The sequence below is a fragment of the Pteronotus mesoamericanus genome, unplaced genomic scaffold (assembly GCF_021234165.1).
Source record: "Pteronotus mesoamericanus isolate MK-2021 breed Mesoamerican mustached bat unplaced genomic scaffold, CSHL_Meso_final scaffold_232, whole genome shotgun sequence".
NCBI lineage: Eukaryota > Metazoa > Chordata > Mammalia > Chiroptera > Mormoopidae > Pteronotus > Pteronotus mesoamericanus.
This window is the reverse complement of record NW_026555311.1, coordinates 9020034-9042621: the sequence shown is the minus strand read 5'-3', so window position 1 is coordinate 9042621 and position 22588 is coordinate 9020034. Positions and strand designations below refer to the sequence as shown.

General features: G+C 36.7%; 1 protein-coding gene across 3 annotated transcripts in view; it reads right to left on the bottom strand.

The window, feature by feature from the left end:
* The window catches only part of PPA2 (inorganic pyrophosphatase 2), an 88967-nt gene that overhangs the window by 51724 nt on the left and 14655 nt on the right, over positions 1 to 22588 (bottom strand). For 2 of the 3 annotated variants that reach the window (XM_054591663.1, XM_054591665.1), the window contains exons 3-6: positions 20123 to 20167; positions 15077 to 15130; positions 13011 to 13130; positions 5847 to 5933 (exon numbers count right to left, since the gene is read on the bottom strand). In XM_054591663.1, the coding sequence (XP_054447638.1) occupies positions 5847 to 5933; positions 13011 to 13130; positions 15077 to 15130; positions 20123 to 20167 (306 nt within the window). The remainder of the gene's footprint in view (positions 1 to 5846; positions 5934 to 13010; positions 13131 to 15076; positions 15131 to 20122; positions 20168 to 22588) is intronic. The other variant, XM_054591664.1, reaches the window with a different exon arrangement.

Below are 22588 nucleotides of genomic sequence, written 5' to 3'. Positions count from 1 at the left end.
CATGATCCTTACATATGACTTAAGGACTTTTTGCATATCCAAGGACAAAAGGAGCACAGTTCCAACAAAAACCTTTTATTCATATAGCAATTAAGTACTCACTTCATAACGACTAAATGTTATTTCAGATCTCTAACTAAAGGAATAAACTGATCTGGCTATAAGATGAAACTTCCCAGTTCCATTATAAAACTTTCAGTCTACCCTTCCAGGGAACCTAATGTATAAAGCAGATTCTATTACTAAATCTTTGGGAACCATATAGCTCATCGTGTTTGAAAACTGAGCTGAGATTCTGAAAAAAAGAACATAGATATGTCACAAGGTTTTAGAAAGAATCAGAACAGGGTCATTACTGACTTTTTCTAGCTATTATGAAAAGATTTCAAAAGATAGGATTAAGTCACAAACATGTGGGGTTGAATTCTTCCTCAACCATTCCCAAAGGCGACCTTAGACAAACTACTTCATTCAATATTTTAGGGCTTGGTTAACTCAATAGTAAAATGGAAATCGTAGCAGTTTTTTCTTGAAGTATACAGCAAAGGAAATAACATGCACATGAACTAGAATGTAAGAGGTCTTCCACAGATCCATTAGTATTTTTCCTCTCTGGGCTCTACATGTCCTTAGCTCACACTTGTCCACTGTAAGTGGCCTACAACTACAGTTCTATGCTGATCAGAACTTAAAGAATGGGGTAAAACTTCAATTGGACTCATTAAAACAAGAAAACCATGGAAAGGAAAACTGTTTAAGGCCCGTTATCCTGTGAATAAGGCTTCTATTGTAGTGTAACAAATTATATATTACAAACTTAAAGGCTTAAAATAGTGCACATTATCTCACAGTTTCCATGGGTCAGGAGTCCAGGCACAGCATGGCTAGATTACAGCCTGACATGGCCAAAATCAAGGGGTTGGCCAGGCGGGGCTTCGATCTGAAGGTTCAAAGGAAGAATTCACTTAAATTCAGTTTTTTGCAGGTGTTGGACGGAGGTCCCCATTAAGTTGCTAGATGTCAAGAAGGGATGGCTCTCCGCAACCAGGAGCCAACTGCCTTCCTTTTCAGGCCCCCTTTCCTCCGCCTTCACACGGCAATGGTGTGTCGCTGTTCCTCACACTTGGAACCTCCGACTTCCTCTTCTACCACTACTCCTTACTGTTAGGGCCTATGTAGCTACAATGGGCCTGCATGGGATATCCAGGATCGCCTTCCTACTTTAAAGTAAACTGTGCTAATATCGGGGGAATGATATATTCACGGACTCCAGAGACCAGGGCAGCTGTCCTGGGGGGACCATTTCAGGATTCTGCCCGCCACATCCAGTTGTCCCCCAATAAGCTAAAACGTAAAAGTTATATTCAGGGAAACCTTTAACTATATCAACTGTAACAGAAAATAAACTGGAAAAATGCCCAACAAAATAAAAATGTTTATGTATTTATCCAAGGAGGAAGAAAACATCGGTAAAAAACATTAAGACTTATCAGGATAGCAGGATTGTGAGGGAAGGTTGATGCCTGATTTTGTTTTCACTTATAAAACTAAAATTTTCTTGAAAAATAAATATTGTTGAAGGAAAAAACCTAAAAATAGAAGGAATTTGGGTCAAACATAAAAACAGAGTCAGGTAAAAATAAGAAGTCTGAAAAAAAAATTCAGTGATTATTAGGTTTAAATAGTAGCCAGACCTACAAAATAGTAAGTTCTAAAATAAACAATCAATATTTTACTTACCGAAAATTACAGTATCTAGAAATTCATTTTTTCTTTTAAATTATTTATTATTTCACCATTCTATAGTGTCTTCCCTTCCCTTGGTAGCTCTTGATCCATAGGATTTTCTCCTATACCTTACATTATATGATTAGCATTAAACCAAAAGTATATTAATATGACCATTTATAATCAATACTACATTTCCATAAAAAATGAGTCAATATGTTTTTCAGAAATAATATACCAAACACCTGCTATTTACCAAGTTTCTATATAAAATATAAAAGTATACTTTCAAGATTAATTATATATGCCTTATTAAAAATCATTTATATTTGAAACCTTTAATTTTATTCTGCAGATTTAGCAACTTTGACAGGTTTATTTAAAAACCTCTATATCAATTTTTCTTAGAGTGATTCCTTTGTCAATAACAAAGTGTTACTAAGACAAATCATATTATTGGGTACATAAATTTTCATGTAAGTTATTCTGGTTACCAATCTCATTAATTACATACTGACAAATTTTTACATAAAATTTAGAAATTTTAAATGAAAATAAGGTACTTCTATTTAATCTTTTCACTCATACTTAATATCTGCATAAAAATTTAAATTAATCTGCACTTAATATGAACTGAATGGCCCCAGAGATTACGTCCTCAGAGTAAGAGTTTTCATCAATGCAATGTTAGTTAATTTAGTGACTTTTACTTACCATGATATAGGACATGTGAACGTGACTAATGTATGTAACACAGAGTCTAAACACAGGATGTATTCATTAGAATATATATATCCTTCCTTCCTTCTAATCTATTCATTTTAGATACACTTTACTACACCCCTCTGGGGAGAAAATGTCTGAAAGATAAATTCTTAAACTATAGCTTACATTTGAAAGAACACTAACCATGTGATATATTTCTGCTGGAGAGATAAAGGAAATACAGTCTCACAAACACAGGAACCCTAGCCCCTGTTTGTCCCTATCTGTGTGTAAAACCAGAAATATAAGCTGGATGGGAATCTCTCCTGCATAAAAGGAGTAAGAGAGAGAGAAGGAAAAGAAGAGGGGAGAGAGGAAGAGGATGGCGAGAAGAGTAGGAGGATGGGAAAAAAGAAGTAGAAGAACAGGAGAAGAAGCAAAAGAAGAAAATCTAAGAGGATGATGATGAAGAAGAAGAAAATGAGGAAGAAGAAAAAGAAAAAAAGGAGAGTGACAAAATAAGTTATGGTAAATAAAGTGACAAAGAATCAGAGTAAACTGTTTCCTAAACAATGTAGAAGCCTATAATTGCTTTAATCTTAACTAGAAGAATATGACTCAGTAATAATTCGATGCGGTATTTCTTAAATTAAGCACATGCTATGTACCAGGCACTGAGCGGCATACTGCTATGGTGAGACCTACTCTCACAGAGCTGCTAGCTTATATCTCATAGAGGGGACAGTGAAACAAACAATAGACCACAGTAACTAACAAGAAAGCACACAAGAGCAAGTATTAAGTTGGGGGTGGGGCATAAAGGAGGACTTCCAAGAGGAAGTGGCATTTTAGCTGAGGTCTGAAGGATGAGCAGGGGGAGGTGAAGAGAAAGAAAAAAAGGGGGAAGTAACAGAAGTGAAGGAGGAAGGTTCCATTCTTCTGTAGAGGGACGAGCTTGTGCAAAGGCCTGGACGCAATGGAAAGCAGATGCATTATAGGAAGTGAAGGATTAGTGCAGCTGGAGGGAGCTGTGCAAACCAGGAGTGCTAAGAGAGGAAATCAGAAAAAGCAGCAGAGCCTAGGCACTTTTTAAAAGAGTAAAGCAGGAAAAGAGTCTTAAATGATGGTAGGGAAACCAAGGCTCGGCAAGGAAACTGGTCAGTAGGAGGAATAATTCAATGAGAGAAAATAGGGGACTAGACAAAGCTGGCTGCACTAAGAAAAAAATAAATAGATTTAAAGATTATTAAGAATATAGAATTAATATTTCAGGATTAATGGGATGAAGAAAAGCATAGAATGATCAGGGATGACCCCTCAGTTTCTGGAACTGAAAAGACTGAGAGGAGTTACCAGTAATACGAGAGGAGAAAAAAATGAACTCAGTTTTGGACAGAATGAGTTTGAGATGTGTGGAGACCTCCAAGCACAGAAGCAGCCAGATGAGCACACAGGTCTGAGATGGAGATGTCAATCTGAGAGCAAAACTAGGAATGCTTGGGGTTGGGCTACCAACGGAGTTCCTAAAATAGGGGAAGGAGTTGGACAAGGGACAATCTTCCAGCAAAGCAATCCTTAAGGAATAGGTGGAAGAAAAGAAGCTTGCCAAAGAAACCAAGAAGGAACCAGTATTAGAGAATATCCAAGATATTATAACACAATCAAAGTCAAGTGAAGAGTCTGTCTCAGAAAGAAAGACAAGGCGCCCAGTAAAAAATGATAATATCAATTTAAGTTAGACATGTGGATTAAAAAGGGGCTACACACCAGACCTGACAAGCTCAGGAGGGCCCTACAAACTCAGGGAACTAAAAGTAACCACAAAGAATAGTCTGAAATTAAAACTTCCTAACTAAAATAGTCATGGCGGGTAGTCTTATCCTAGGCTGGAATCTTCCTTGACAAAGGTCCATCTCTACCTTAACTGAGCCTGAGTATTGTCTTTTTGCATCTATAGTAACATACTTTTGGAATGTCCGGGTCATTTCCTTTTTCCCAGACCCCTCACTGCACCAAAGCAGAGACTACAAAACCCCTCATTGTTACTGTCACCATGTTGTTAACTGTCAACTCTCTTATACCCACCAATGTAAAAGTATGTGTCTATCCATTTTACTTTTTGCTCATTCTCAGAGATATCCCTGCTTTGCTTTCTCCTGCCTCCTTAACCTACCACCAAAAGATTCCATGTAACCTTCCTTATGTCTCCTCCTTTGATTCTGGTATAAAATAAGTACAAAACTGCCATTCTCTGGAGAATTTTCTCAATCTGTTAAGATTTTCCTTCCTGGCAATTGTCATCAATTTGACTCAAACTCACAAAAATTCTTACAGGTTTGGATGTTTGTTCCATCACCAGAGAAAATTTATGAAACAGGCCTGTTGGATTTGACTAAAAAAAGAAAAGTTACTAAGGGCCTTCATGAGAACAGTTTCATTGAAATTATGGCAGGATGAAAACTATTTAGAAATAGGATGAAGATTAAGTGGGAAAAACTCTGTTTACAAGCTTTTATTTGAAGGAGAAGAAGAGAGGAGACATGTGGAAGAAAGACAATAAAGAAAGAGACGTTATAAATACAGGACAGCAGAAAGATAGAAAAATACTATCACCCAGAGGCAGGAAGGGACAGGATTTATAGCACAGGTAGAAGCAATGGTCTCAGACAAAAAAAGACAACTCTCACAGTAACAGAGGGAAGGGGAGAAACAATGTTTGCAAGCACAGGTAGTTTGGCAGTGTAAGGGGAAAAGCTGAGGGAGTTCTCATCTGTTGGTTTCTCTGAGCTCAACAAAATTAAAGACAAGACATTCTGCTGGGGTCTGCGAACAAAGTGCAAAGAGTCGAATGTCTATAGAAAATAACATACATTAGTAATAAATGCAGTAGAAAAAAGAACTGACCAAAGACTCATAGAATTCTATGGGTTGCAGCAACCTACGGACCTGTGGGTTTTGCTTTCCCTAGTGGGACGTGGCAATCTGGAAGGAGGCACACACAAAAAGGGACCTGCTGGCTTTCATCCATTTTGCATCTGCTGTTTGGATAATGGGCAAGAAACTGAAGAGAGAACTCAGTAAATTTCTTCTGTAAAATCTCTTAACAGTAAATACTTTAGACTTTGCAGGCTGCATGGTCTCTGCTACAACTCTCAGACAATATGTAAACAAATGGGTGTAGCCAGGTTATTTATAAAAACAGGTGGTGAGCCAGATTTGACCTGCCATTGGGCTATAATTACCAACCCCTAGTTAAGAGAAAAAAGTAAAGATACAAAAAGGGACTGATACCAGAGGGATCTACAGGCTAGAACTATAAAGAGCTGAAGAACTTGTGCCTTCCAAAGAGAACTGAAATTTTATGGCATGAATAAACTAGAACATGCAAGAGTAACACAGTCTATAAAACAAACCTTTGAGCCTATTTCACAAACATCAATAGGATCGTCATCTCCACAGCAATCTGTGCTCTTATCTTTTCGATGGGGATCTTCCCACGTCTAAAAAGGGGTAGGGGAGCAGACAATATAGGTTAATACTCACTATAATGTATTTTAATCTCTGCACATGATCATGAAGTTTTATAGATAACCCTAATCCAAAGAAAAATTCTCAGATATTGTATAGGCTTAAGGCCAACACACCAATACATCTTTAAACATAATAATAATTAAAGGATATTTATAGTATTTCCTCCCCTCTGTCTCTCATTTGTTTGTATAATCACATCTGAAAGTGGGTGGTATTTCCAAACATACTCTTCTTCTAAGTTTAGTCAGTGTCTAAATTCATGTTCACATTGAGGGTTTCAGTTCGGAAGTTCCCACTGTCTGCGTCCCATTTCCAATGACTACCCCAACTGCTGCTTCCTGCACTCGCCGCTTCCTTTGACCAGGGAGCAGCACCGGGCCTGGCTTTCTGTGTTTGTAAATAAATTTCCTATTCTTTAAGTAACTTCTACCAAAAGAAGCCTAGTTTTCCCTTTAAAAACTGAAGAACAAAGTCGTGACTACCAAAGAAAATAAAAATTTATTTTTGTCTCATTTCATTCCATTTAAAAAAGCGTCTAGCTTTTCCATCAACTCTTAAGACTTTGACAAAAATATGAAGATATCAACTCTTTAGGTTACTGAAAAGATTATACCTTGTTGGCTACAAGATATTTGTATACATGGACATTTTTATAAATGAATGGATGGTATAACAAAATTTGTTATCCAGTTTAAATATCCCCTAGGTACAACCTTTCCCAAAAAGCTTCATAATTACCTGAGTCTAAATGGGACCGTAGAAATTCCCTAAAATTATTTTCCTCATATTTATGTTATAAGATGTGCAGAGACTGTGTCATCTCAAAATTATCATTTAGAATTTCACATTATCTAAGCTTAGTTCCTCTAATTTTATATAAAGAATGAAAAATGAACTCTTACTTAAAGAGCTAAACCCTAGATAAAGTCAAACACAAGGAGGGGCAAAAGGTTTATAGTTGTGAGTATGCAAAACACAGTTTAATCTAGTATTAGTATTGATTAATTATTGCATTATTTTCCACATGAAGAACTGTAAACACTTTTGCCCCACCCTACATTTTTCTTCTAATCCTAATAATAGCATATTCAGCAAAAAAACAACCCACTCAGACAGAAAAAAATATATATATATATCAGTAAATCATATCTAACATTTCAATACTCCAAATACTAATAGTACTAATAAAATATAAGAAGAATAAACCTAATTATTAACCTTACATACTGGTTATAGGTGAGAGACACTAAGTCACACACACACACACACACACACACACTCTCTCTCTCTCTCTCTCTCACACACACACCTATATACATGTATACATACATATACCCCATAAGAAATGTAACATTATTAAGCCCATTTTACAGATGAGTAAACAGAAGTACAGTTTAAACTTGCCCAAGCTCATAGTTTCTGAATGGTGGCAAGAGGATTAGAATGCATGCTATTGTTAATCATTATGTCATGATGCCCAAATTTAAGTAATAGTTGAATGGCAATACTTTCATATATAACCTTACTCTATTTCATGGTCTCTTCTTTTAAATACTTTTCTTCCTCTCAGAACCTCCTATTTCCTGTGGAGCTGTCTTCTTCCCTGCTGCTCCCCTCACTGTTTCTTGTTCTCTGCTACCTGTCACCAGGCATCCACTCATGCAGTACATATTCACTGGGTGCCTACTCGGGGCCAGGAGTTCAGAGCAGAGATACACAGGGCAGAGGCAATACCCTGAAGAATGTCATGTTAATAAAAGGTTTAACATTTGTCACAAATGCTATAAAGTTAATTTTAATGGCTAGAGATACCTAGGTGGGACTGAAGATAATTGGAATCAGAAAACCTAGAAGCAGAATCTGAAAACATCAGAGAAGTTCCTCCTTCCTAAAGCAGGTAGGAGTATATATTATTACAGCTTCTTTCGTAAACAATTTGGGAATAGCTAATAAAGTAAAATTGGTGTGTGACTCACAGGTATAGACAAAGGAGTATATATTTATATATACTATGTATATAGAAAAATTTTAGAATGGACCCAAGAAAAGCATAAAAAGATAAAATAAAAGCAACCTATCAACAGGAATATAAATAATGTTAAAATCATAGAAAGGATGGCTATAAAGCTATAAAAATAAATAAGTCAGTTCACAGATTATTGAGCAAGCCTAATACAAACCTTACTCATTCTTGTGCAGGTGTTTGAGAACATTACATTACAATCCATAAATATTAACCAATACATTTGTAATCACTAGGCTCTGGTCCTTAAGTCTTTAACCTGTACAGAGCTATACACATGGGTGCTTCTTGAAAACGACTTCCTGATTAATCAGGATTCTGGTCAGCAAGTCAAAGGAAGGAAGAGCTCTTCAGTCACTACCTGTACTTTACCAGCTTCAATTTGGAGCAAAAGCCTCTACCAGTGGTCTCACGATTAGCAGCTAATACCAGTAGCAACACTGTCATCATCATTGAGATAATATGATTGAGAACTCACTGTGGGGTTAAACACTTGGCTTTGATCATCTCATTCAATATTCACAATAACCTTGGCGGGTAGGTGGTACGACAGACAGAGGTGAGCATACAGATCTAGAGAGGTTTAGTCACTGAGCCCCAGAGGTTATATAATATAGCAACTATATATACTAAGTGGTACTAAATGGACAAGGAACCAAATTTATAATAAAATGGGGTCAAGGAACCAAATTTATAATAAAATTCAAAATAATACACACAGCAATATTATATTAAAACTGAAGAAATCTTGAATTTAGTGATTCTAGTCCTTTAACATTATCCAGATGTTTTTTAATCTAAACATTCACTCAGTAAGATTAGAGGAAGAAAAACATGATTTTTGCCCAGGCCAAACTCGAACTCTGAGGAAGGCATTATTGCTAGTGCGGGAGAAGTTATTAACGTTAAGCAGTCTAGACAGCTGAAGGTCTGAAATAATGATGGCACAGTGATGAATCACAGGCTAAGTGGAGAGACTGCTCCTTAAACAGTATTCTGCTGCTTAAATGTTCTTGCAAACATGGTTGGCTTGGTAACTGCTCTGAACAAATTCATGCTGTTACAAGACAAATCCTAAGAGAGCGGCAAAACCCAAACACATCTATGAAACAAAATGCAGCTCACACAATGCGTTCATTAGTTTATTCATTCCACAAATATTGAATGACTACCTACTCTGTGCCAGGCACTAAGCTGGGCGGTTGGAAGACATCCCTGAACAAAACAGAGAATCCCTGTCCTCACGTAGTCTGCATTCTGGCTGGAAGAATGAACAATAAATATAAATAGCTAAATTACATAGCATGTTAGAAGTTGGTAGGTGCTATGAAAAAGGGAAAAAGTAAAGCATGGAAGGCGGAATGGGAGTACAGGAGGCAGGATTAAAGGTGTAAACGGCAGGCACGGTGAAGAAGGTGACCCCTGAGCAAATGTATGGAGGAGGCCCCATGCATCCTGGGGAAAGAGCGTTCCAGCTGGAGGACAAGTGGATGTGGAGGCCCGAGGCCGGGGCGGGCCTGGAGTGTCAGAGGAACAAGGAGATGGCCACTGTTGGCAGTGAGGGAGCAGGGGCAGGAGGACGATGGGGTGCGGGGGGTGGGCGTTGGAGATAAGATGGAAAATGTAAATGGACCAGGGGCTCGCTTCCATTTTAACAGGTTCATTCTGTCTTAATAAGTACAGAGAGGCAAGCTATCCTTTCACATAAACAACTGGCCTAATTTCTACTTTTTATAAACATTAATCAATTTAGTTGTTTTGTTTTGGTTTTGGTTTTTTTGGGTAAATAACTCCTATGCAATCTGTAATGTATTCATTTGCTGAAAACTGACACACATTCACACACACACACACACACACACACATGCACACAAGATCAGTTTGGGTATAAAAACACAGTAAAGATATCTGGTTAAAAATGGCAGAGTTTTTGTTTTGTAATTTCTTTCTTCCATCATATTCCTGTATGAGTGAAATCATAGAGGTTTTGTCCTTTTCTGTCTGAGGTATTTCATTTATCATAATACCTTCAAGATTTTGTTGCAAATGGCAATACTTCATTTTTTTTTAACTAAGTAGTATTTAGTTGTGTGTGTGTGTGTGTGTGTGTGTGTGTGTACACACACACTATTTTTTATCTATCCATACATCAATGAACACTTAGGTTGCTTCCATACCTTAGCTACTGTAAATGTTGCAATGAACAGAGGGGTGCATGGATCTTTCCAAATTAGTATTTTCATATTCTTGGCATACTACCCAGAAGAGGAATAACTGGATCATAGGGCAGTTCTAGTCTTAATTTTTTTTTGAGGAACCCCCACAGTGTTTTCCATAGACTGGGCACCAATTTACATTCCCACCAACAGTGTGCGAGGGTTCCCTTTCTCCATACCCTCTCCAGCATTTGTTATTTCTTGTCATTTTGATAATAGTCAATCTAGCAGGTATGAGGTAACATCTCCTTGTAGTTACCAGATGGGAATAGGGGTAAAGGGGGCCAAATGTATGTTAACACACAGCACCTAGACTTTTGGCAGTGAGCACAACTAGACTTTTGGCAGTGCAAATAGATACTGAATTACAATGTTGTACACTGGAAACTTTTATAATGTTATTAACCAATGTTATCTCAAAAAAAAAATAGAATAAAATTGCCAATATAAATAAATGGGTAGAGAGAATACAGGTCTATTTCCTCTTCTTCACTTCCATTCTAGCCACTCTGGCCTCCTTTCCGTTCTTCAAACAGGCTGGGCCTACTTCTACGTGGGACTTTTATACTTGCTGTTTCTTGCTGAATGCCCCTAGACGTCCATACCACCTGTTCCCTCTCTTTCTTCAGGCCTTGGCTCAAATAACACCTTCTCCCTACTTAAACTGCAACAATCCCAACACACCCTAGCCCCGTTTCCTACTTCATTTTTTTCTAACACTCCACCATCGGATGGAGTACCTTTTTAAAATTATTTTTGTCTGTCTCTGCCCAGGATAAAAGTCTTAAGAGAATTTTTGTCACTTTTATCACTATTTATTCTTTAGTACTTAGAACATTACTTGGCAAACATCAGACACTCAACATACACGTACTGAATGAATGAACAGCTCTGTGACAAGGGAAAGATTATGCAGGGTTGAAAAGCCATGTTAAGAGTGTTTTATTGTATCCTTTTAGCAACAAGAAACCATTAAAACATTCTCATATATGCATAACATTAGCAAATTTATTTTTTTAAAATGTTACTTTAGATGCTGCATGGAGTGTGAAATTTTGGTAGGCAACAGTGAATACAGGGTGCCTTATGAGATTACGGCAGCCCAATTCTGTTGTAATTAAGTAGGAACTACTATACCTAACACACTAATATAACAGCAAATAAAAGCATCTTGAAATTTCAAACATATCCAAAGAAGTATAAAAATTCTTCAGTCCTTTAAATAAACAAACTACAAAAGCTTAGAATTAGTAGGTGAGTGAGTAGCACCTATTATGCTCCATTGTTACCACTGGTTTAGCTGTTAATCACCCCCATGAGACTCTAAGTTCCTTTAGAAAAAAGACCATATAATAACAAAAGTACAAGTAGTAACAATAATGTGCTTGCCACCCATTGGGCACTATTCTAAGAAGAGGCTACAATAGCTCATTTAACCTCAACACAACCATATGCAGTAGGTACTTCATTATCTCTACTTTACAGATGAAGAAAGTGAAGCAATGAAGGGCAAAGTAACTTGGCCAAGGTTACTTTACTAGTAAGTAGCAATCTAATTCCAAAACCCATCACTTCGTCACTTAATATGTGGACAGTATTCCCTAAGCTTAATAATTTTATTTTACCCCTTCACCAGGTCAAACAGAATGTCTACTTAGGCACCTGGGGTGCAGAAAATCTGCATTCATAGTTTTAACAGACATTCTTATTCTTAGTAGGTGACTTTAGGAGTGTTTATTTAACAAAGAATGTTATCTGCGTGGGTGGTCTAACTGCATCAAAGGCAGTCTGACTCTTTAGAAAACAATTTTCCTTTTTCTTTTCCTGTGAATGTTTATTCTACGTGGGCAGCTGTGTTTCTGCGTTGGATAAAGCAAGTCCCCTTCCCTCAGATATTTCCCCCAAAGCATCCTGGAACTTCATGCAGAGGACGATTTAACTTTGGGTGGTGGGCACACAATGCAATATGAACTGAAAGATCATATATCACAGAAATGCACACCTGAAACCCATATGACCGTAGTGATCAATGCCACCCAATAATTTAATTAATTAAATAAAAATACAAAAATTAAATATCCAGATTAATGAACGGTCTAATGGTTTTTACAACCATAAGGAAACATGCTTCTCTATGTCCCCAAAACTTAGCTAATTGATTCTGCATATTCTGAATTTTACTCACTAAATAATCTGGAAATAGTTATCAGTTCCCAGAAGTGAGAAAGAGAAGAAAACAAGAAGGGACAAGAAAGAAGGAAAAGTAATAGTGTCATTCTCCAATAGGAATGCTGCTTTACTCTTACTTAGTCCTTGCTTTCACTGTTTCCCACTAAAATTACAAATTCATAATAGGGAATAATTGTTGCCTAACTCAATTCATGATGAGTTCTGGAAAAAAGTTAATAATTAAAAAAATGCACCTGTTAGAATTTTAAAACTAAAATTCATGCTACTATATGACTATATAAAACCATTACTTGTCATATTCAAAGAAATTACTGCAGATAAAGCAGAAAAACCATTTTTCACTGAATGTTAATAGCCAAGCCCAGAAAAAGAAAAGTGTTCAAAATGCCAAATGTGAGTGTTCTCTATACCTAACTCCAAGAACTAGAGTATAGATAGAAATACAGTGTTAAAAAAATTTATTGACACAATAAAACTCCACATTAGAAAAATTTAAATGTACAAATCTCTCAAACTGAAGTCTTCAGTACCAATTTAAATTCAAGTAGTTCACAGGATTTACAAGGCAATTTTTTTCAGGAGACAGAAAAGTTTTACCATTACAACAAAAATGTTACCTGAGGGAGGGCACCGTAATTCCATATATAACCCTTGTGAGGAAAGATATTCGCCACATAGCGTAGCTTGCCATCCTTTATGTCTTGTTTAATGGGATTCAATGGCTCCTTCGTGGCAATCTAAGCAGGTCATGGAGAAAAGTGAGTAGGAGGATGAGAAATGATTAATCCTGTCTTTAAATAGTATTTTTAAGATATGCTATTATCAGACTGTATAGTCATATTCCAACTTATTGATCAAAGGTACTTTAAAATAAATTAAGCCAGTTCTTATTTCTAATTTAGAGTATTGTGTAAGATTAACCACCTGGAAAGGAAATATCAGATTAAATGTTTAAGCCCTCTATTATTTATGCACTCATTATTTCTAACACAAATAAAATAATTGAAATGGCAAGAGAATAAAGATTAATCAGTTTGCTTTTTGTTACTATTCTCAGACTTTTTACCATCAATCTTACAACAAAGTTAACGCAAAGATTTTCATCAAGTGATTTCATATCCAAGTTACTTTCCTACCAAACATATCCAAATTGCCATGCAAAAAGGGAAAAAAGCCCCTATTGTATAAAGTGAACAAAAATAACTGATGCCATGTTTGAATAAATAAGCACTGCTTAAGTTAGGCGAAGGCAGAGAGCAGCCAGAATGATGAAACATTATAGTTGAAGCAAGACCAACATTTTTCTATTAAAATATTAACAAAAAAAATGCTACCAGGACCTGGTAAAATTACTGACAATTCTCCAAATAGAAATTCTGAAAAATATACATGTATATAACAGCCTTTAATTTAAATACTTGAGATGATACTTGCCATCAAATCCAAAGTTGTAGAAGGCTTAAATAACTAAAAAAATAAGTGCCATAAATTAAATTTCACTCAGAACTATAATGGATCTTACCTAAATAAAGATGGAACAATAACATTCTGAAAAGCAAGAGAAGCTCTTGATAGATTCATGTCTCAAGGAAAAGATTTTTTTTAAAAGCTAATCAGTTGAACAGAAGATGCTCTTAGATAGTGCTCATAAATCAAGAGTTGGCCAGGAAAATGCTTTCATTCACAGGAGAAAAAAAATCTAAAGAAAAATTAAGTTCTTAGAAACTGAAATTGCCCTATGCCCCAAATAAATAAGTTTCAGCTGTATCTATGAACAAAATATGAGGAGGGACCTCCAATAACCCCTGAACTTTATTTATTAAAAATTGTGTATTTATTCTTACATATTTAAACTTCCGTCACCTTCAGAGTGCTCTCCATTTGATGCAATACACTTATTGAGACATTTTCCCCCACTGCTCAAAGCAGTTTTTGAACTCCTCAATTTTTATGCCTTTTAGTGCTTCTGCCATTTTTTGTTTCACCTCTTCCACATCGGCAAAACATTTCCCTTTAAGGACTTTTTGCATCAGGGGAAACAAAAGTCTGTTGGGGCAAAATCGAGTGAATAGGGAAGAGTGGGGCACGGGGGTCAAGATGTTTTTGGTCAAAAACTGCTGAACACTCAGCACAGTGTAGGTAGGTGTGCTGGTAAATCACCCATCACAAAATGGGCAAACACACTGGAAGAGTCTTAAAAAAAAATTAACTGAAACAGAACACAGCCTCTCACAACAATGCCAGCTGGTACACTGATACAGATGGGTTCCTAGAACACTCCTCTTGTAGTGGAAGCCTGTACGATAAGGGGCCTGCCCTCCAGAAGATAATTCTGGTTTTTTGGGGGGTCTCCCCTCCTACATCTCAGAATCCATTTAAGTAAATCTTGAAAATATCTGTCACTTTCAAAAACAGAGGAGTCAAGAAAAATTAAGTATGTATATAATAAACTAGAGAAGCAAAAATGGAAAACATTGTCCTTGAAGTATAAATTCAGCTTTGAATAATATTGTGCTTTTTGAAATTAAATTCAAAATAAGTTTACAAGAATGTTTTCAATTATTTTCATTATAAACTCATTTGTCACCATCCCAAGTTCAAAATATTATGGCATACTACTTGAAACAAAGTTTCTGTATCATGATTACCATTTCCATTTGATGTTAATAGAATATATCCATACCTCCATCTTAGCATTTGTCCACCGAGGTACTTCAACAACCATATTAAACAAATTCTGCAGTTAAAAAAAAGAGAGAGACAGAAAATCTAATTTTAATTTTTGTTAACCTCTTCTTTATTTTCTCACTTTTCTCCAGTGCAAGAACGTTTTAGTTTCTTCCCACAAAAAAAAAAAAAAAAAAATGTTTATAGTCAGCATCAAATATCTGCCTATGCCTAAAATTTATTCTAAACAATTAGAGAAGTTGTCTATAAAGCACGGCAGAATTTAAGCCATCATGCCACGTGACCACTACTGCACAATGTTGGAAGTTACTACATTTCTGGAAATACCTTGCAGGGTAGTAACAGAACTAGAATTGAGTCAGAAAACGTTTTTCTTATTTTGTATTTTCAAATTAAAACAGGCAAGACCGGGTCTACCATGTAAGCTGCATGTTTCACTTTCCACTTTGTAAAATATGAGTGAAAATCACTGTCCTACTCACCACACAAGGTTGTTATGAAGATCACTTATATAATTTAAATAAAAATACATAGAAAATTACAAAGTAAAATATTCTGAGAATTATAAAAACAGTATTTAAATCTAAGTTATGTTAACAATGTAAAATTAAGAATATTAGTATAGGTAGGTAGTTATAAAGCTTACATGAATTAGACACACCTTTCTATCTTGTTATCTCTGGTTCCCTAAAGTTACAAAAGGACCATAGCTTCTTTTTAATCATTTCTGAACTTTGCAGAGTGCCTAAAACAAAGGAGATTCTGGGTCAATGGTGGGTAAAAATAATTTCCTAGAGTGTATATTTTCCTACAGTTTTGGACTTACAAAGAGAAAGTCTTAAGGTGAAAGTTGACTTGCATGCCATTTTGATATCAGTAACTAACAACTTATCATGGCAAAGCAATGGTTTAAAACAGTCCTACTCAAGTGTGATCATGAACCAGAACTAATCTGCGAGTTGTTGGTTCATTTAGAAACAGTTATAGCAATTTTACGGAGTAATCTTTATTTCTGCTGAACCTAATAATATCAATTTGGAATGTAAATTATACTTTCCTAATAATTCACTTTGATTGCATTTTTTTAAAGTTATCAGTTCACAACAAATTAGAATTAAACCCCCCCCCCCACCCCCAGAGTCTAGGCTTTCACGATCATTTGAGAAGCAGGAATTATATATACCTATTCCCAATCATGCCACACATGAAAATTACCTGAGGAGCCTTGACCAATTACAAAGAAAAGAATGGATTCCTAGAGCCCCACTTCTCACATATTCTAATTCAATTGGGGTTTTTTCCCAGAGGGGGAGGGTGAAAGGAGAGCCAGGGCATTGTTTATTTTTAAAAGCTCTCCAAGCAATTTTAATACAGAGCCAGAGTTGAGAACCTCTACTTTAAAACATTGCTAAACAACAATCTGGGGCTTTCTTAGTAAAACATGAATGTTGATTAATTCAAAGAATGTCGCTTACATAATTAAATGTAGGTATACATTGAGCCACAAAAGTACTGATGGTTTTTAGGTTTTTCTGCATACGGCTAAAGTTGACCTATGACTAAACCACATACTCTTAATGAGCTAAAGAACAAAGCCAAAAATGAGTTTTCAACAACTGCTTCTGGGGAGCACGTCTCTTACCTATCCTAGCAACCTTATATACAGTCCTGCTGTTATGTTCCATTTCCTATGCTCTTTCATGAGGTACCCCAGCACCTGTTTAAATATGTCTGAAGTAGCTGTTAAAAAAAAATGGCAGATGTTCACACAATGTATTCATCCCTGAAAGCCTGGCTCTAAGAGAACAATGTATGCAGATGCATACTCAGAAGTGACAGAGAAGACCATGCTAGTGACAATTATTTTACACAGTGACACCTACCAAAACCATTCACAGAGACTTGAATTAGGGCAAAAGAACTATAGATGAGGTTTTAATTTTTAGCCTGCAAGCCACCCGCACCCTCACCATTTTGTTCCTGACCACTAAGAGCATATTACCAGCCTTCTTTCATTCTCTTCAGCTAAAATGTGTATGACCTGTAATTTTATAAAGCCCATGTTATTCTGGTTATCCTAACATTAGTGTTAATTATAAAGCAATAATGGTCTGCTGAATTTTATCAGACAATCACAAAGATGTAAGGTGGCAGACACATTTCAATTCAGAAAGTTGAGTACAAGCCAGGGACATTTTCCTTCTCCTTCAGTTCTTTTCTATCTCTCCATTTTCCCTTTATTTTTATTGTAGAAATCAAACAGGAAAACTAGTAAGATATGAAAAAGCAGTCAGTAAATTTTATATACTTGGGGGAAAAAAATGAAAGGAAGTCACCCTTTTTTCCTTCTTCTAACTTAAAACTGACACTAAAAACAAAGGCAATAAAAGCAAAAATAAACACTGAGAATACATCAAACTAAAAAACTTCTGCATAGCAAAGAAAAAATAAACGAAATTAAAAGACAATCTATGGAATGGGAGAAGATATTTGCAAATCATAAATCTGATAAGGCGTTCATATCCAAAAGACATAGAAAACTGATATAATTCAAGAGAAAAAAAAAAGCAAAGAATCCTGATTAACAAATGGACAGAACAGACAGTTTTCTGAAGTAGACATACAGAGGCCAACAGGGTACCTGAAAAGGTGCTCACCAACACTAATCATCGAGGAAATGCAAATCAAAACATAATGATGTGGAGAAAAGGGAACCCCCTTGTGCACTGCTGGTTGGAATGTAAATTGGTGCAGCTACTATGGAAAACAGTATGGAGGTTTCTCAATAAATCAAAAAGAGAACTACAATATGATCAAGCAATTCCACTTCAGGGTATTTATTCAAAGAAAAATACTACTTGTAAAGGTATAGGCACCTACATGTTCACTGCAGCATTATTTACAAGAGCCAAGATATAGAAACAACCTAAATGTCCACCAATGAATGAATAGATAACAAAGATGTGGTACAATGCACAATGGAATATTACTCAACCAGGATAAAGAAGGAAATCCTGCCATTTGCAACAACATGGATGGACCTTTAGGGCATCATGCTCCTGAAATAAGCCAGACAGAGAAAGGCAAACACTGCATGGTAACTGCATGGTATCACTTATACGTGGAAACTTCTTAAAAAAGAGCCAGACTCATAGAGACAGAGAGTAGGATGGTGGGTGCCAGGGGTCAGAGGTGGGAGAAATGGAAGAGAAGCTTAAAAAATAAAAAATTCAAGTCACACTGTCTCTGACATATAAATTGTGTTCTAAAAATTAAATTTTCAGTTAGCTGTGTGAAGTCAGAATAATACATTTTCCTCACTGAAACAACAGTTCCCAGGTTAATACACAAAGTCTCTAGGAACCTGTACAATCATTAAGCCCCTGAATGACTATTCACCCAAGGGCGGTGTTTATCACACTTCTGTGCATACAGGTGCCCTGGGAGTCCAGTGGAAACATGCAGCCTACGCAGCCCCCATCAAGCAGAGACTCTAATCTAGTAGGTAAGAAAAGGCACCAGGAATCTAAAATTTTCACAAGTTCCCTACGTGGTTTCACTTTAGATGGTGTAAGGACCATTTTCCAGTTGAGAAAAATATTATATAAAGTCGACAGCAGGCAAAGGTGGAAGGAATTAAACAGATCCCACAGCTATGTTTGGAAGTGGATGAAAAGGCTGAGGTCGTAAGTTTCAAATGGAGAAGAGAATGGACAGAAATAAGTTTGGGAGGGGAAAGGAAGGCTGAGGCAGGCCACAGAGAAGCTGCCTCAGGGATGGGCAAGATAAAAAGGCAGTGATTGACAGCAAGACGTGGGATGACAGGTGTCAATCAAATGTTATGTTCCTAAGTCAAGAAATATTAAAGGTTTGACAGTCACATGTTTAAAAGATCTATTTAGAACATATTTATTTTAGCATATAGTTGGTATAACTATTTTTTTTTTAATATCCCAGGATTCTAAAACAGTCTTCAAAACATCTTTTCCCGTGCAATAAAAAGATGACAAACTGATCAGTTTTCATAAGTACCTTTACTTTAGATGATCTAGCATGATAAATAGCTTGCTACTAAAATCTGGGTTCATTTTCCGATTCACTCTGGTTTTCACTTATATTGGGTTGGCCAAAAAGTTCATTTAGTTTTTTTTCCGGATGATGGCTGTAGTAGTGCTTAGTTGTCTTTAACTTCATTCAAAACATTTTTGTTAGATTCTATTGTGACAACTATCACATTCGTGTGCATTTTAAAAAATTATCAAAATTGGTAAATTTTTGTGCAGCCATTTTAATATTGAAGACGGAAGAAAATATGCAACATTTTTGGCATATTATGCTTCATTATTTCAAAAAAGGTAAAAATGCAACTGAAACACAAAAAAAGATCTATTCAGTGTTTGGAGAAGATGTCCAAAGTGGTTTGCAAAGCTTCTTGATACTATTGGCATTTTGGCTAAATAACCCTTTGCTGGGGCGCTGTCTTATGCACTAGAAGCCAAAAGTGGGAGAAAGCCAACGTACTGAAAATGTCCAAATCAATAAAGTTAATAGTGAAAATGACAGATGTGTCTTTTATTTTATAGAAAAAAACTAAACACACTTTTTGGCCAACCAAATAAAATGAAATGGCACCTAGAATAGTCAGACTAATAAACTAAAAGTAGAATAGTAGTTACCAGGAGCGGGGCAGAGGTGGGAATGCAGAGTTACTGCTTCACATGTGAGTTTCAGGTTAGGAAGATAAAGTGCTGGTGATGGCCGCACGACATGCAAAAGTACTGACCACCACTGAACGGCACACTTAAAACAGTGTGTGATAAATAAATGGTAAATTTTGTTTTATATATTTTACTACAAGAAAAAACAGTGAAATGGTAATACCATCACTAGTGCCTTAAAGTGATACTAGAAGAACAATATCAGACTGCACACAAAAGTCCTACAGGGGAAAATTCAGAAGCACTTTACAAATGTAAACTATCATCAAGGTCTTTAATAGACAACATAAATGATTCACAAAAACAAAAACCTTGAGATATACCTCAGATTCATCATTTCGTGCTCTCTTTGTAGGAATGCCATTTTCCTATAAAAGAAAAGATGGTATTTATGATTGTAATATTTCATGAAAATACAGCTGTACTGTAAAGCCATGAAAATAAGCCTATTGCATAAATATCCCACTACAGAGGCTGCGAGAAACCTGATGCAAAAGAGCACCTACCAAAGGCCCTGTCTGTTTTTCTCCCAGTATTTGCACCCCCAAGTGCATAAGCATCGGTGTTTCATAAAACAAACGATCAGAAAAGCTAAGTCTCTTTCCAGTATATTTCCCTAGTTTTTATAAAATAAGCAAAAGCTCTGTTCAGTCTTTAAGGAAAGATTGGCAGTTTCCAGTGACTGCGCTTAAAACAGTCATTTCATTATTGAAATGAAACCCCAGGGAGCATGACTAACAAGCCATGAAGGTACTCGGCTGCACCTCCTGCCTCCGGATCCCACCAAGGTGTGATTACCATGTCTCCATCATGCACTTCTAAATTAAAACAGACTATGTGCTGGGTTGGAAAGAAAAACCACACCATTCAGAAATGCTCACACATTATACATAACTGTTACACACCAAAGTGACTAATGAAGAGAACAAAACAAACAGAAAAATTATTAAAAGTTTGCTGTGAAATATTATTACTGTTCCTAAAATACTCCAAGTATAAGATGCAATAGTTCTAACTAATCATTACAGCCGAGAGCCAGGAAAACCTGTTTACACAACCTCCGTGTATACCAATTTCCACATGCCCAGAATTCACTGGCATGTCCTATTATATTCTGCCCTACCCTATCATCAATTTCGCCTAACCCTAAGTTTCATATTCCCCAAAACCCATCCTCCTTAGGCAGAATATTATGCCTGCTAATTTCCAGCCCACCCTTTGTTCTACACCTCCACCCCTACCACCCAGGTTTCCCAATAACATTATTTTTTTATTATTTTTGTTACTAGGTACACAGATGTTGTCATGGTACACCCCATGTGAACGAGCACCCCACCAATCACTCATGAAGCTGTTCTGGTTGTATAACACTTAACATTATCTGACTGACTTGTTTCTTTTCTGGTTCTGTCTCCTCCAACTGAGTGATAACTATGTCTATCTTATTCACCACTACAAACCTAGTGCCTAGAATACTGTCCATAATAGGTATGCAATGATTACTGAATTATTAAATTAACGAATAAATGAATAAGTGAATGCAGGCATTTTTGTCTGAAAGCAAGGAAAGACATTGGTAAACATGAGATATTTAGGTTGGATAGTTCACTTACCCAAATAAAACAAACCCCAACACATAGATACAAGGATATATGGATGGACACACAAACACACCCACACGCACTCATACACTTACAGAGATACACACAGTCAAATGAAGCTCTTTCTGCTCTCTCTTTGGTTTCTTTCTCCAGATTATATGACCCTTTATTCTGTAGCTGGACACTTCTTAGAAGTAATGAGCTGGAAGGATTACACAAGGGCACTTAGGAGTACGAGCTACGGCCTTAGGGGTCCGAAGTTCAAATCCCACCTCAGCAACAAACTAGATTTGTGACTATGGGAAAGGTACTTAACCTCATTAACACTATAAGGGTAATAGTAGCCCTCGCCTTACTGAGATAATTCAAGGCAAGCACAGAGCACACTGCTTTGCTAAGCACTATGAGCACTCAATAAATCTTTGCTATTATTCTCCTTATTGCCATTACTGACAGTCCAGTCCTCTGATGGGCTAAAGCGCAGCACAAATCCCACGTAGGCATTCCACAGCCTTACTGTGAGGCCTTATATTCAGACTCCATAGCAAGACCAAGGTCAAACCACTCTTGCGTCTGAAGCAACTTCCCACTTCTTCACTGGCCTCTGCCCTACACTGACCCAGAAAACCCAACCCCATTAACCAGCCCCATCTGATCTCGACCTGGAATGTGGTCCTATTTATTTACTCAAGAATTGTGCTCCTTTGTGAATTTGTTAATGAAATAAACCAATTGCCTACTTGAATTTTAAGGAAGGAATTCCCACATGGTGAGGATAACTAACATCCACCACCGACCTGCCACCTCACCAGCTGGACGAGCGCTCCCAGGATTCTGAGCGCCTCCCCAGTCGACTGTCAGCAGCGGGGCTCCCACTCCCACTTGACTTACGTTTTTCCCTCGCTCACATCTGCCAAGTAGTTTTAGGTTCTAAGACAACGCCTATTCAAAGACTACCATTTTTCCAACTTTATTTTTCCAGCATCTGCTTCGTACAGTGGTTAAAGACCATGAGCTCCGTGATCAGATATGCTAGTTTCAAACCTGGCTCTGGAAGTTACCAGCTGTTAGATCTTAGGTCAAAAAAATGCCTTCAGCTTCAGTGTCCTAAAAGATAATAGTAGCTCATGAGGATTAAATAAAATGTCATATGTTCACATGGTGGCTAGCAAATACAAAAAAAATCTC